This window comes from Mandrillus leucophaeus, unplaced genomic scaffold, assembly GCF_000951045.1.
Source record: "Mandrillus leucophaeus isolate KB7577 unplaced genomic scaffold, Mleu.le_1.0 Scaffold345, whole genome shotgun sequence".
Lineage (NCBI taxonomy): Eukaryota > Metazoa > Chordata > Mammalia > Primates > Cercopithecidae > Mandrillus > Mandrillus leucophaeus.
Genome location: NW_012103643.1, coordinates 311,453 through 327,795, shown reverse-complemented (window position 1 = coordinate 327,795; position 16,343 = coordinate 311,453). Strand labels below are relative to the sequence as shown.

Below are 16,343 nucleotides of genomic sequence, written 5' to 3'. Positions count from 1 at the left end.
TTGGCTCACTGCAACCTCCGCCTCCCAGGTCCAAGTGATTCTCCTGCCTCAGCCTCCGGAGTATCTGGGATTACAGGCGTGTGCCACCATGCCTGGCTTATTTTGTATTTTTAGTAGAGACGGTTTCTTCATGTTGGTCAGGCTGGTCTCAAACTCCCGACCTCAGGTGATCCGCCTGCCTCGGCCTCCCAAAGTGCTGGGATTACAGGTGTGAGCCACTGCGCCCGGCCATTTTATAAAACTCACAGTCCCAAGACCTCTGAAATCAATTATTCTCTACTTAGAGGAATTCCAAGCAATTTCACAAAATGAAACAGAAAAAAATTAAGGCAGTATTTTGAAAGAAGATATGTTTCTTGGGGGTCACCTCCTAGGAGGAGCTCCACTAATCAGTCTCTAGGGTGTATTGTTTTCTCCATTTCTGACGGGATGTTTCCCTACAGGCTCCTAGTTGCAGAGACCAAGCCTAGCTGCCTCCCAAGACATGTCCCTGGACGGAATCAAGTTGGTTTTCGGGTTTCTTTCTCTTTTGTTTTTCAGAAGTGCGCTGGCAGTTGGGCACAGAGCAGAACAGAGAGCTGGTTATTGGTGTGTGTGGCTGTGCTGCAAATGGAGCCTGCAGAGCGGGGCACAGTTGTGGGTAGGGATACCTGTCTCACGGCCTTATTTCCAGATTCCTTCTGCAAATTATCCATCATTTGCCAAAGTTCCAGGCAGCTGGACGCAGTTATTATGTTAGTAAATAAATGTGACAACATAGCTTTTGTGGCTTGGCATTGGGAAGGTTTTAAAATAAGAAAAGTCAGGAAAGTTGTTGGCAATGCTGGTAACGTTTTCAATACTATATGATTTTAAGGAAGAGTCCCTGTTGAAAAGAGCCATATCTAAGAATGAGATATACATACATGGCTGCCAGCCTTTGTGTAACCACATGGGCTTCTCTCTGGAGTCACTGTCCCCAGCGCTATGGATGAGTAGGCTCTGCTCTGGGAAGGGATGCTTGGCCTCCATGTTGATGCGCAGCCTCTGCAGACCACAGATAGCCAGGTATTCAGTGGGGAGAGTGTTGGCGCTGCACAGGGAAAGCTTCAGGTCTTGGACCAGCGTGAAGTTCAGCAGGCGGCCCAGTGCAGATGTGTCCGTGAACCAGATGGTCAGATGGCCATTGTAGCTGGTTCGCCCCACTGCAAGGGGCAGGACAGTTTTACAGCTGCACATCAGGTTGGCCAAACTGTAGTCACAATCCCGGATGTCCGCAGAACAGCTGCAGTTCCGAATGGTGTTTTCCTTTGTGAAGATGAGCGTGCTGTTCTTCTGACCTCTGGTGAAGCAGTTAAGTGCAAAGATGCCCAGAGTGCTGATCAGAAGGAGACAGTGCCTGCGAGGTGGTGCCATGCTTGCCCAGCGTGGGCCAGTGTGTTTATCCCCCACCTTTGTGAACCAATTTGTTGGAACTCACCTGAAAGAAAACAGGCAGCTTTATCACAACCTTTCATTTGAAATACACAGTTTGTGGAAAAGGAACCCCAGAAAAAAACAAGTTGTAAACATTTCTGTCTCACTGTTCTAGTAACTGTTTCTTGAGCCGCAGGCAACACTTGCAGCCCAGGCACTGGGAAAGCTCTTTTCTCAGCACCTTATCCAGAGACAGCAGCCAAACCTTTGAGCTCTGCTCATCTGAGGTGTAAAACTCCCAGTGATGTCGGCTGACAGTGAGAGCAGCATGTCAACAACACAGCCAGAGCAATGCCAGAGCGGATGCCAGAGAGGAGACCTACCGCATCCTATCTACGGGCAGGGATTTGGAGTTGAGAGAGCACATTCTCCAGACATCCAATTACTAGTATCAAGTGCCCACAAACACCTGAACATGCACATGCTTTCCTCCCCCTCAATATCTGACTTCCTGGAATTCAGGAGACAAACACTTCTTTGTTGGATTCAGCTATCCAAGCACTACCTATTACACAACATAGCATGAATACCAATGAAGCATTTAGTTAATGGTAAGCTTTAATTTCTAAGTAGATAAACATGCCTTCCATCCCCACCGTATTAATCTGTTTGTAGATCCATTCATCCTTTTCAGGGCCTCCTACCTAATGTACCTAAGTAACTGTGGTAATAGACAACAAAAAGACTAATCACCCACTGATTAATCACAATTATTTTGATTTAGCTACTCTTATGCCAGAAGAAATTTATGAACTGATCTTGTCAATTGCAGGGCTCCAAAACAAAACCATATATAGGAACTTCTAAAAAATCTAGATAAGGTAGGGATGCATGGGTAATTTAAAGAGCAACACCAATGTCCAGTTTTGGGGGAAAAGCCCTACAGTGTCTGGCATATGACAGATGCAGGGTCCTCCTTTGTTTTGTGATTGGAATGAGATGAGCATCATGGCAGAGTGTACCACATTTCAGTTTGATGAAAGTAATCGCATTCCCCCAATGACTGAAGAGAGAAACCAAACAATACAATTCAGTCCATCTCCATTTGCTGAGTTCCGTGGGTGTGGTGGGATACTGGGCATGAGACCTCTGAGTGGGAGGGCCCAGAGCTACTGGCAGGGCCACTACACTAAGGGTCAGGGAGCAACAGATGGAAGGGTCAGTCTGAGGATCTCAACATGTGTCCAAAGAGTATGGTGACAGCAGGGAAGAGGCTAGGCAGACAAGCAGCAATTAGGGTGTAAGACGAGGCCACAGGGCAATTAGAAATCCAAAGGAATCAAAGCTAAAAATGTCAGGGATCAGGTAGACAGGCAGGAGGCACAAGCCACAACCCCATGACTGGAATGCCAGGAAGATAGAAGTAAGCTCTGCCGCGTAAACTGAAACAGAGGGCAAGACATTGATTCACAGCAATTCTGACTGTATTCATGCATTTATCCCTCCCTCCCTTCCTCCCTCCCTCCCTCCCTCCCTCCCTTCCTTCCTTCCTTCCTTCCTTCCTTCCTTCCTTCCTTCAACTAATGCTTATTGGAAGATTACTAGGTGGCACGCCCTCTGCTAGCCATTAGGTTACAACTCAGAACAAGACAACCCAGGGCCCAGTCCTCATAGAACTTATGTCCTAACGAAATTCCTTCTGCTTCCAATGGGCTGGGCGTCAGAGCCCAAAGCCAGGCCAGTCCTGCATGTGAGGACGGAGAGGCTGTAGCAGTGGGGAAGAAGTGGGAGGAGGGGGCAAATGCAGGAGTTGGGCAGGACCCAGCCTAGGCCATGTGCCAGGCCCTGGCTTAGGCCAAGCAGAAGAAACAAAGATACAAAAGACCTGGATCCTATCCTCCAGGATTTATCCTCAAAGGAAAAGACAAATAAGGCTGAACTGAGAAGCGCTGTACTGAACATACAGGCTGCTATGAGAACACAGCAGAGAGAGAGAGAGAGATTCGACGTGGGGGACTGGATGAGGCGCTTTATAGAGCTTTGTGTCTATTTTGAAGTTGGCACAGGATTTTCTTAAAGGATTTATTAATAGGTACATTTTGTCATGAAAGAAAGAGCTTTGAGAAACGTGGAGAACAAGTGTTCTCCCTGTACAAGAGGCTTAACAGTCTTAAGCAGTGTTAGAATGTGGGTGTGTCTACCCCGCTTAGTGAGCATGTGTTCTTGTTCTGGTCTTTGGGCTTCCTGATGTCCAGGAGGCAGGGACCATCCTGAGGTCCTGAGGAACGGTGAATAATTTATTAATTACAAGATAATTTTAGACGATCAGCTGTCCCAGATTCCACTGGAGGCCTCTGGGACTTCGTGTCCCAGTAACCCTGTCATCCCAGAACCAGGAATGCCGTCAATACCGTTGGCCCACCCTGACCCTAGCCTTAAAAGGAAAGAGAGGGGAGAGGTCTATTCATCAGCCCAGACTTACTGAGAAAAGTGCCTGCCTCCCTCTTTCAGGTGCCAGTCCTGTTCAGGGGTAGCCGTGGAGGAGGAAAAGAGATCAGAAGAGAAAAGGATATTGGTTTGCTGGAACATGTGGGACAAGAAGTTCCCAGAAGAATTTGTGAGCAACTTCCCAACAGTAAGGCCCTGGCTGGACCTCAGGATGGTCCTTCCTGGATATCAGGAAGTCCCAATGCCAGAACAAGAACACATGCCCAGGGGGAAGGCTCACTAAGAGGGCACCGAGTGGGGCAAATACCCTGGTAACCCGTTTATGGGAGCCGCCACAGAGATGCCAGTTGGATATTTTCCTCCTTCAGTCTACTATGAGTTTCTTTTTTCTTTTTTGAGATGGAGTCTTGATCTGTTGCCCGGGCTGGAGTTCAGTGGTACAGTCTCAGCTCACTGCAAGCTCTGCCTCCTGGGTTCCAGCAATTGTCTTGTCTCAGTCTCCTAAGTAGCTGAGATTACAGGCACGCACCACCATGCCCGACTAATTTTTGTATTTATAGTAAAAATGGGGTTTTGCCATGTTGGCCAGGCTGGTCTTGAACTCCTGACTTCAGGGTGATCCGCCCGCCTTGGCCTCCCAAAGTGCTGGGATTATAGGCATGAGCCACTGCACTTGGCTGTACCATTCAAGGTTCTCTTTCACTGGGGTAAACACCTTGAGAGAACAGTTTTTGGGCTTTATATTCTCAGTTTCCCACACAGTGCCTAGCACATAGCAAGGACTCAACAAATTTCATTGAATGAATGAAAAAACATAGTTTACCAAATGACAGTGTACTCAAACTCTTTTAACTGCTAGCTACAGAAATCCAATTAAGACTGACTTGAGTAAAAAAAAAAAAAGAAACTGCTCACTTATTTGAAAAATTAAAGAAGGATTTCAGGCATGGCTTGATCCAGCTACTCAAAAAAAAGGTTATCAGAAATGTCTTTCCATCTTTCAGTTATTCTTTCTCATTTGTGGGCTTTATTCCCAGACAAGATCACTCCTTCTGGGGACAAGATGGTCACTAGTAGATCCAGGTTTACTTTCTATCAACTGAGCAACCTCTCAAGAAAACAAACAAACAAACAAAAAACCCAAAAAACTCTTTTTAAATAGCACCAGGCTGCTGGGTGTGGTGGCTCATACCTGTAACCCCAGCACTTTGGGAGGCCAAGGTAGGAGGATTGTGGGAAGCCAGGAGTTCAAGACCAGCCCAGCCAACATCATGAGACATAATCTCTACAAATAAAATAAATTAGTTGGACATGATGGTGCGCACCTATAGTCCCAGCTACTCGGGAGACTGAAGCACAAGGATCACTTGAGTCTGAGAATTCGGTGTTGTTTAAGCCACCCTGTTGTGGTATCTGTTATGGCAGCACAGGCAGAAATAGGGACACAAGTGCAGGTTCAGGGCAAGGTGTGTGAGCACACTCAGTCCCTGGCCTCGGCGTCTCTCTGGATAGCTTCTTGCCTAGGGTGACTGACAGAGGGAGGGATGATATGAAAAGGCACCTGTTCTTCTCACGACCTAACCCCAATTCTTACTCCACCGGTTCATGACAGCCAATTCTGCTGGAGACTGTGTCTTAAACCTTCCTCCCCTAGTTTCCCTCAAGTACCCCTCGTGAGCTGTGATTTCACTGGGCTTTGAAATCTTAGGCCATTTGAGGCTGCAGTGAGCTATGATTGTATCACTACACACTCCAGCCTAGATGACAGAACAAGACCCCCTCTCTAATAAATAAATAAATATGGCTGGGTGCAGTGGCTCAGGCCTGTAATCCCAGAAATTTGGAAGGCCAAGACGGGCAGATCGCTTGAGCTCAGGAGTTCGAGACCAGCCTGGCCAACATGGTGAAACCCTGTCTCTAGCAAAAATACAAAAATTAGCCAGGCGGGGTGGCACGTGCCTGTAATCTCAGCAACAGGGAGGCTGAGGCAGGAGAATCGCTTGAACCTGGGAGGCAGAGGTTGCAGTGAGCAGAAATTGTGCCACTGCACTCCAGCCTGGGTAACAGAGTGATACTTTGCAACCAAATAATGATGATGATGATGATAATAATAATAATAATAATAATAAAATAAATAACCAAATAAGTAAATAAATAAATAGTGGAGGCAAAAATACACTGGTCTCCTGAGTCGTACGCTCAGCTCAGGACCCAGTGAATGGGATCAGCCACACTGCAAACAGTGGACTGAGAAGGTAGAAGGATGGTTCTGCAAAGGGAAATCAGGAGGCACTATTAGAAAAGGGCCAGGTAGGCAGTGAGAAAAGTGGGTGCCCACAAGACCTGTGGGATGAGCGTGGGTGAGCATTGCAACTCTACTCCTCTCAGTCTCAGCAAACACCAAAGCACCACTTAGATAAAATGAACTCTAAGACTGCAGATATATATCTGACTTTGTGGGATATATTCAGAATTTCAAATGGGTTCCTTTACTGGAAGGCCCCTCGTTTTTACCTCCCAAGAATCTTCAAGGATGTTTGCAGGGACACACGTTGGGGACTGCATTTGTGAGTGATAGCCCTGCTTACCTCTCCAAGTCCTGGCTTCACAGTGTGTTCCTTGGGGTGCCCGGGCCCTGGCTTTCTTCTGATTTTAACCCCAGAGCCATAACTCAGATCTATACTTGAGACTGCTTCTTGCCAGGGCATCTCCTCAGCTTATGACTTGAGCCTTTCACAGTTTCTTCTCTTGAGTCTTTCCCCTAATTGCATTTCCACTTTAAAAATAAAAATCACCGCCAGGCGTGGTGGTTCACACCTGTCATCCTGGCACTTTGGTAGGCTGAGGGAGGCAGATCATTTGAGGTCAGGAGTTCAAGACTGGCCTGGCCAACATGGGGAAACCCTGTCTGCTAAAAATACAAAAATTAGTCGGGTGTGGTGGTGCACATCTATAATCCCAGCTACTCAGGAGGCTGAGGCATGAGAATCCCTTGAACCCAGGAGGTGGAGGTTGCCGTGAGCCGAGATCGCACCACTGCACTCCAGCCTGGGCTACAGAGTGAGTGAGACTCTATCTCAAATAATAAAATAAAATAAAAACCACTTTTGATTTCAAATTAAACTCACTTCCAAATTACGTTTTTAAAGTGCTTTTGATTTTTGATTGCTATAAGAATTTGGAGAATGTCTCTTGATTTTTCCACAATTAGTTATTTGTCTTTTGTGTTAGGACTATAGCACTCAGAACATCATTATTTATGACATTTCAGATCTGTTTTGGGCAAATGCTCCAAATGCTATCCTCCCACTGACATAATATCTCCTTACTAGTAATATCTTCTTATAAACAGAACTAGTCGAGTTTGAAACATTCCTTTTGAAGCCAAGTATAAACATTATCTAAATGTTGGGTGTAATCCTAGATTGAGAAGGAATCTGTGTGGAATTTGTTTTGAAGTAACTGATGTCTGTATCTCCTCAATTCAGAACCCTCTGCCTTTATGCAGCTAGTTGCTAGTATTGTTCTTGAGATTTCTTCAGCTGTAATACAAAACTAATACTCAAACTGACTGATAGTAACTCTGGTTTTTAAACCTGTCTGGTGATTTAAAGGCTCAAATATTTAACAATCATGCACAAAGGCTGGGTGCTGTGGCTCACGCCTGTAATCCCAGCACTTTGGGAGGCCGAGGCAGGTGGATCACGAGGTCAGGAGTTTGAGACCAGCCTGACCAACATGGTGAAACCCCATCTCTACTAAAAATACAAAAATTAGCTGGACATGGTGGCATGTGCTTTTAATCCCAGCTACTCAGGAGGCTGAGGCAGAAGAATCACTTGAACCCGGGAGGCAGAGGTTGCTCTGAGCCAAGATTGCTCCATTGCACTCCAGAGCAAGACTCGGCCTCAAAAAAAAAGTCATGCACAGTTTTTAGCACCTTGACTGAAAAATTTGGATGCATAGACATCCGCCGAGTTTTTGTCATGGCTGCATCAAGCTACTTATTGTGTCTTACAACCTAGGTATGTTAGAGACTTCTAGTCCCCATGAATGCCATTTTCACCTCTTCTTCCTTGGCACATTGTTGGACTTTATTTTTGAGCTTCTGGTAGTGAAGTGGTGCCATGTGATTGAGTTCTGGCCTATGGAATATGGTAGAAGATTCCACAAAGGAACCGACAGCCCTAGAAGATGGCAGAACTGTAGACAAAAGGTTGAATCCCTGAATGATTGTATGGAAGAGAGCACACCCCTCCACCCCCTTAATGGCATTAGTCTGTGATGTAAGGGAGGAGCAGATCTCAATTGCTCTAAGCCACTGATGTCTTGAAGTTTGTCAAAGCAGCTAGCCTACCGTGTTAGCTGGGTACAATACAGCAGGTGATATATTGCTTTGCAACTTATGATTTTTACATCCTCTTTTCTCAAAAGAAAATGAGAAATCAACATTTAGAGGACATTTATTGGATGCCAGGTAAATGGCCTAAGTCATGGGGAGGCAAAAATGAAGACGATATCATCCATGCCCTCAAGGGACTTGAAGTTTGCCCAGAGAACTTGGAATGTACTCTGGGAACAAACAACTGGGCAACTAATTATGAGACAACGTGATTGGTAGTTCTTAAAGATGCAGATGGAGGCCAGGCACAGTGGCTGACGCCTGTAATCCCAGCACTTTGGGAAGCCAAAGTGGGCAGAGCATCTGAGGTCAGGAGTTTGAGACCAGCTTAGCCAACATGGTAAAACCCTGTCTCTACTAAAAATATAAAAAATTAGCTGGGCGTGGTTGTGGGCACCTGTAATCCCAGCTGTGGGCACCTGTAATCCCAGCTACTCAGGAAGCTGAGGCAGCAGACTCACTTGAACCTGGGAGGCAGAGGTTGCAGTGAGCCGAGATTGTGCCATTGCACTCCAGCCTGGGCAACAAGAGTGAAACTCGTCTCAAAAGAAAAAAAGAAAAAAAAAGATGCAGATGGAGTGGTGGTAAGGAAGAAATGGAAAGACTCCCAAAGGATATGCTCTTTGGGCCAGGCAGAGAAGAGGTTCGGGTTAGGAAAGGTGAGGCAGTGCAGATGCAAGAGTCATTGGCGCAGATGTCAGAATGACTAAAGTCCTTAGTATGTTTAGAGCAGGTATAAGACATCTGGGGGTCCATGAGGCTGGGGAGGTAGGCAGGAGGACAGGGTTAGACAGGACTTTGCTGATCAAGCTAAGGGGTTTGGACTTTATGCTGGCAGTTACTTGGTCTCCAAACTCTTCTGATCATCACCCCATCAGTAAATAATTTTAAAACTCTCCCCAATAGATGTATCTGTTAATTTAGGAATTAATTAATATAGGCTATTCACATATTACCATGCTTACATATCATCTGTATTATCAACAATACACAAACAGTAGCATTTTTAAAAATTTGAGATGAAAAATAAATAAAAATGAAAGTTTGAATATTTTCAGCTCTACCCCATTAGCTTGGCTTGCAAACCTCCTGTGATGTAAACTCCCTCTTTGGAGGCTCCCGCAAGAGACAAAAAATGAGATGGTAAAGGTCTGAAGCAGGAGACATCTGCTTAGATCTTGTTTAAGGAAGGTAACCTAGGCTGCCAGGGAGAGATCAAATCTGGGGAGAAGACACTAGAGTCAGGACAGTGAGTTCAAAATATTTTTCTTTTGTATTTTCTTCAATGATTTCCATCTATCCAATTGTTGACTCCTTCTAACTCCAGGCTCTTTGGATAAATCTATTTCAATATCTGGAATTCTCAAGGGGATGGAGAGGACCAAGAATGTAGGATTGAGAAGGTGGGGATGAGGATGAGGCTGTCTTCCTCCTATGACTATGCAGTCAGGACACCTGTTAGAACTCCTGGGAGGGAACCAGTGGTACAGGGAGCAGGAGAGCCCAGTGGGCAGCACAGAAAAGCATTCGTCTCGCTCTGTCTCCCAGGCTGGAGTGCAGTGGCACGATCTTGGCTCACTGCAACCTCCCACTCCTGAGTTCAAGCAATTCTCCTGCCTCAGCCTCCCATCGTTGTCTCATTCTTAGCATCCCAACACAGTTTGCCTGGGAACGCCACTCCCTGAGACATCCACTGTGAGCCCTGACAGCCACAAGAAAAACATAGCTCATTTGCTCAGAATTAGGAGACTCTGGAGGGCTTCATCAGACTGGCAGCAAGCCTATCTGCTAGTGAGGGTTAGTTATGGCGAGCTATGGAGTAGGTGGAGTAGCTCTCCAATCCCCAGTTCCCCTTGATGTGCCTTCCTCTTAATTCCTTGATCATCCATTCTTTCCAGGAGCCAGTGCTAAAAACCCGCTCACAGATTGGGATCTGATACCAGTTGGTTAGGCCTCAATCGGAATTTAAACCAACACATTCTTTCCCAAGGGTATTTACACTTACGGCTACCTTGTTCCTTATTAGAGAGACAGCAAGGATCAAATAGAAAGTATGGAGGAGTGTGGGGTGGAGACTCCACGCTAGGGCTCCAGAAACAAGTGGTCACCTGTTCTCAGGTCCAGTGCCCACTTGTCCAGGGTTGTGCAACCCCTCTTCCCATTTAGGTCAAGGAGGGGTGTTGGCTATTCTGTTATGTGGATGAGATGCCCACATAGGCACTGTGTGAGGGATTTAGATGTAGGACCTTGAAATGCTCTTGGAAAAAGGGATTTTAGCATTTTTCTTTTCTTTGGCTTTGTTCCACAAATGCACTGCAGGAGGCAGGTTAGAGATAAATACTATGTAAGATGATATTTGAAAAGGGAATTATATCTTTGTTGTTTAATATTTCAAAGCTTATGAAGTTGAAAGCTAATTTGGGTCCCTCCCCAATGTTTTCTTACTGTGGTACGTGTTGTCTTTTATTTCTTCTTCACATTCCACAACAGCACATCCTCATCCTTGGTACGAGCCACTGAGTTTTCACAGGCCCTTACAAGGATCTAATGCTGAAGTCACCGTTCTGTGCAGTCTCTGTGGGTGAAGATCATTTCCCTTTCATTGTGGTTTACGCAGTTCATTGTGAGGGGCAGGAAATGAGTTCCCAGTAATTCTGATGTGATCAGAATCTCATTTGGTTTATATAGTAGAATCTAAACTGTATGCTATCATCTGATATATTTGCTCATCTAGAAAAAGATGAAGTAAATTCATGTCTCCGTAAGTTGGAATTATGCAGGCAAAATTAGCTTCAAGTATGCAGTTTGGGTTTTGAGAGGACATACTTTAAAATATTTTTGTGACTGTTCATGTTGAACTCACTAGTATATAGTTGGATCAGTCAGAGAACCTGTCTGAGTCTTATTTCTCTTGACATGGCACAGGATAATAATCCAACCACACAGGTTACAAAAGCAAAGTAGATGCATGTGATCATATATATATATATATATATATATGAATAGTACTATATTATTTATTTATTGTGTTTAGAGATGGGGTCTCACTATGTTGTCTAGGCTGGTCTTAAACTCCCAGGCTGAAGTGATTCTCCTGCCTTGGCCTCCCAAGGCGCTAGGATTATAGGCATGAGTCACCGCACCCAGTCTGAATAGTTCTATAGTATTATGTATATTGTAGTACTAATAAGTACTCATAGGTATACTACAATATACATAGTACTATTCATAGACAATGATATTTTGTAATATCGGAGTCATAGTGATAACAAATATATTACCATGCTCTGTGAGGGCATCCCAAAAGCCACCCCAAAGAAATCTAAAGTAACTGGTTCATTTAATGCATTACTTGTATCAAACATTTGACTAGAGAGAGAACAGGCACAGCATAAAACAAAAATATCTCTTTGCATGATTTTTCCTGTAACCAATCAAATCAGATTTACAAATGTCCTCCTGTAAATGCTGAGGACTGTGAGGTCCTGAAATTATTAGTGAGCTAGTCTGGAAAATAGAAATTAATTATCCGATTCCCATTTCTACTAATTTAAATGTGTGTAAAATGTTTAAAGGAACAGCAGGAATGTGGGCTGTGATCAAAACACTTTATTTCTGATCTCCTACTGTGCCTAATGGATATTACAGTAGGTCAAATAATGGTCCCTAAAGGTGCCTGTGTCCTAATCCCTGGGCCCTGTGAATGCTTTACCTTACATGGCCATAAGTCCTCTACAGACATGATTAAATTAAGAAACTTGAGATAAGGAGATGATCCTGGATTATCTGGGCAGGCCCAATGTAATCAACAGGGTCTGTATAAGAAGAAGGCAATATGACAACTGAAGCAGAGATTGGAGCGATGTGGCTACAAGCCAAGGAATGCCAGCAGCCTCTAGGAGCTGAAAGAGGCAAGGAACAGATTTTCCCTTGGAGTCTCCAGAAAGAACCAGGCCTACTGACACCCTAACAATAGCCTGGTCAGACTGGTTTTGAACTTCTGACCTCCAGAAGTGTAAAAGAATATAGATATGTTGTTTTAAGTCACTAAATTTGTAGATTTTTTTTCTTTTTTTTTTGAGATGGAGTCTTGCTCTGTCACCCAGGCTGGAGTGTGGAGTGCAATGGCATGATCTTGGCTCATTGCAAACTTTGCATTCCATGTTTAAGCGATTCTCCTGCCTCAGCCTCCAGAATAGCTAGGATTACAGGTGTGTGCCACCATACCAGCCTAAATTTTGTATTTTTAGTAGAGATGGGGTTTTACCATGTTGGCCAGGCTGGTCTCAAACTCCTGACCTCAGGTGATCTGCCTGCTTTGGCCTCCGAAAGTGCTGGGATTACAGGTGTAAGCCATTGTGCCTGGCCAATTTGTAGAAATTTGTTATAGCAGCAATAGGAAATGAATACAGAGATGATGAGGAAACCAAACCACCACATCAAACCACCCTTGTGGACCAAAGCAGCCCTTCTGTATTCACAGCCCTGCAGTGTTTGCTAGTTACATTATGTGGTTTATTCCTCTCATTAGCCTAGATCATAAGCTCTCAGGCTAACTATTCTCCTGAAATACCAAACTCAATGCTCCCATAGAATAGTCACACCATGTTGGATCCTGCCAAGCCCAAATGGATACATTTGGATATGTCTTATGAGTTGAGGAGGAACCATCTTCAGGTGGTTAATTGCATACGTGGAATTGTTGAAGAAAGAAGAGCGAAGAGGATATGGGAGGGTCCAGGGCAGTGAAGAACAGAGGGATGGGACAGTAGCATTTGTGTCTTTACAGCCCAAACATATGCCTGAGGCTGAGTCTGGTCAGGTAGCAAGCAAAGGCTGCAAGAAGTGCTTTTGATAATTCTGAGATGTGAGGTACAAGTGGCCCCCTGTCCAGGCAAGAAAGGGCGACATTGAGTGATGGATAGAAGCATTTTCTCCACTTCTGTACTGAGTACAGCTCGGCTCTAGCACAGTGAGGAATGAGGGACAGGTGGCACCATTTGACCCTTTCTCGAGAACAGACTGGGGCCACCCCTAGATGTTGCTCCCTGGTCATCAAGCAACAGGGAGCCCCATGGCCAAGGCAAGGGACAGTCAGCATCCAGTGGGGGCTGGGGACAGAAGCAGATGAAAGGACCATTGTGAGCATAGGCAAGACCCCTGGGGACTCAAAGAAGCACCTGGAGAAAATTCTATTTTGTAGACATAGTGGTGGCAGGAGGCAAGGACCTGTATCAGGTAGGTGGGAGCATGAACCAGCAGAATACAAGCTATTCGTGTTCACTTAACTTCATCTGTGCCTGGTGAAGCCAGGGGCTCTTCAGGTATCAGCTGGATTACTGGTTTGAGATTAAATTGATTGAATCATAGAAATAGACTAAAGTGCTCAGGAGCTTAGAAGCTGAGTAAGAACTGCCTGAAAAGCAGATATTTTATTTGGAAAGCACTGAGCTCACCTGGGTGTTAATTTCACCCAGTAATTTGCTGCCTGGATACTGGGCTTCCTTGTTGGTTTACTGTGGCGTTTTATTAGTTCATTTTGGTGCTGCTGATAAAGACATATCCAAGCCTGGGTAATTTACAAAAGAAAGAGGTTTAATGAACTCACAGTCCCACATGGCTGGGGAGGCCTCACAATCATGGTGGAAAGTGAGTCATGTCTCACATGGTGGCAAACAAGAGAAAAGTGAGAGCCAAGTGAAAGGGGTTTCCCCTTATCAAACCATCAGATCTCGCGAGACGAATTCAGTATCACAAGAACGGTATTGGGGAAACCACCCTCATGATTCAATAATCTCCCGCTGGGTCACCCCACAACACGAGGGAATGATGAGAGCTACAGTTCACGATGAGATTTGGGTGGGGACACAGCCAACCGTCTCAGGGGCCAGGTTTCTGATGCCTTCTTGCTGATCGCAGTTTCCCCAGACCTTAGCACAGGGCTGGGCACACAGGGGCACACCACGGCTGTTTATATTATCCAAATGAGTCCCTACGTTGGCTAAGCCAATGAGGCATGTTATTGGTCCTTGATTCCCTCTTATCCGTTTTTTTTTTTTTCAGTGGGGGCAACGGAGTTTTGCTCTTCTTGCCCAGGCTGGAGGGCAATGGCTCGATCTTGGCTCACCACAACCTCCGCCTCCCGGGTTCAAGCGATTCTCCCGCCTCAGCCTCCTGAGTAGCTGGGATTACAGGCATGCGCCACCATACCCGGCTAATTTTTAGTAGAGAGGGAGTTCCTCCATGTTAGGCTGGTCTCAAACTCCCGACCTCAGGTGATCTACCTGCCTCAGCCTCCCAAAGTGCTGGGATTACAGGCGTGAGCCACCTTGCCCAGCCCCTCTTTTGCCTTTTACCTCCTAGGATTGTCGAGTGTTATCAAATCAGCAAGCAACATTCATCTTCTTCTTCAGCGAGTTTCATTATATGGCCTAGCCGTGGCAGAGAAACCAGAATGAGTTTCTGTGTATGGGTGACAGGGTGGGAATTTGAGCTTACCCTCCTATGGCCTAGCTGTGCATCATCCTTGAAAGCCACTGAATGACATCTGGCAAAATCCCAGGAGGTACCTCCAACCTCCTGTGACTTTACCAAAAGGCCTAGTCTAGGTTCTCGGTTGCCTTATAACTTCCCTTGAATCTGATGAGGATGAAGGGTAAAATACACTTGGCTAGAATGGAGACCGTGAGTCCCAAGTCAGGCCTCCAATCACTGCCCTTCCATCTTATGCCACACACCCTCTGAGGGGCGAAGGAAAACATCAGTACAGTTAGTATATTTTGGTCTCACAGACATTTGTGAGCATCACAAAGCCATTCCCCTAACTGCTCTTGGTTGAGCAATTACAACAGCCCTTGCTGCAAAACTCCCCCACGACCTAACCTTTCAGAGTCCAATCTTGTAAAGCTAACTCAGGGAGAGCTGTGCTGAAATTACTGGGCCAGTATTATGTGAGTGTAAGGTTGCCAAGGAAAATGAGTCAGACACTAATCCCTTTGCTAGGAGATAAAAAAAAAAAAAAAAAAAAAAAAAAAAAGGCTAGCAGACCTTTACTATTTTAATTACCTGCTTCCAGAACAATAAAAGGGAATTCAGATCTTCCACTTACAGTTGTGCCTTCTTATATTCCCATAAAGTACCTGCACTATTTCCTTGAGATGTAAGCCTTGGGCTTTTTTTCCTTTCAACTGTGTTCAAGCTATAGTTCTGACCATTCAAGTTTGGATAAAAATAAGAATTAAAATTTCCTTTGCTGGTTTTGGTTACAAATATTGGAACCAATGAACATTTAAACCTTGTTTCCTTCTTGAAAGATTTTTCAGAGTTTTAAAATGCCTCCTGGGAATGATGACTAAAGGTAATGTGGGATCCTGGATGGGATCCTGGGACAAAAAAAAAGGACAATGGGCAAAATCTAAGGACATCTGAATAATGTTTGGACTTTATTTTATAATAATAGTGTGTCAACACTAGTTTATTAATTGTGACAAATGTACCATGCTAATGTAAGATGTTAACTCTATATGAGAACTCTCCATTATCTTCACGATTTTTCTGTAAACCTAAAACTATTGCAAAATAAGAATTTTATTTAAAAAGAGTGAATCCTGATCTCATTGATTACTCTTTGAAGATTAGTTTTGTGACAGCAGCAGAGCTCCAGTAGATAATCTGGCGTCACGATTTGGGCTAAACTGAGTGCCCATGAAATAGTGTCTAGGCACAACTCCAAATGAATTATTCAGACCTCCTGGCCACAGAGAAGATTCTTTTCTTTTCTTTTCTTTTTTTTAATGACCCAGAGACCGGGCATTTCGGAGATGCAAATGCGAAGTAATCCTTTCATGGGAAGTGGATCAAAACTGGGAAAGGAGATACACCAAGGCATGTTGTGGGGACAAGCCTCGAGGAGTACGTGTGTGTGTGTGTGTGTGTGTGTGTGTGTGTGTGTGTGAGATGTCTCACTGGGCTTTCGTTGTTCTTCCTTCCTTCCTTTCTTTCTCTCTCTCTCTCTCTTTCTTTCTTTCTCTCTTTCTCTCTTTTTTCTTTCCTTCCTTCCTTCCTTCCTTCCTTCCTTCCTTCCTTCCTTCCTTCCTTC

General features: G+C 44.9%; 1 protein-coding gene across 3 annotated transcripts in view; it reads right to left on the bottom strand.

The window, feature by feature from the left end:
* Nucleotides 1-508: 508 nt before the first annotated feature.
* The window catches only part of LOC105545961 (chromosome unknown open reading frame, human C21orf62), a 20,706-nt gene continuing 4,871 nt past the window's right edge, over nucleotides 509-16,343 (bottom strand). For 2 of the 3 annotated variants that reach the window (XM_011989033.1, XM_011989034.1), the window contains one exon: nucleotides 509-1,459. In XM_011989033.1, coding sequence (XP_011844423.1) covers nucleotides 736-1,395 — 660 coding nt within the window. In that variant the 5' untranslated portion in view covers nucleotides 1,396-1,459 and the 3' untranslated portion in view covers nucleotides 509-735. Of the gene's footprint in view, nucleotides 1,460-14,601; nucleotides 14,677-16,343 lie in introns of all 3 variants that reach the window. The other variant, XM_011989035.1, reaches the window with a different exon arrangement.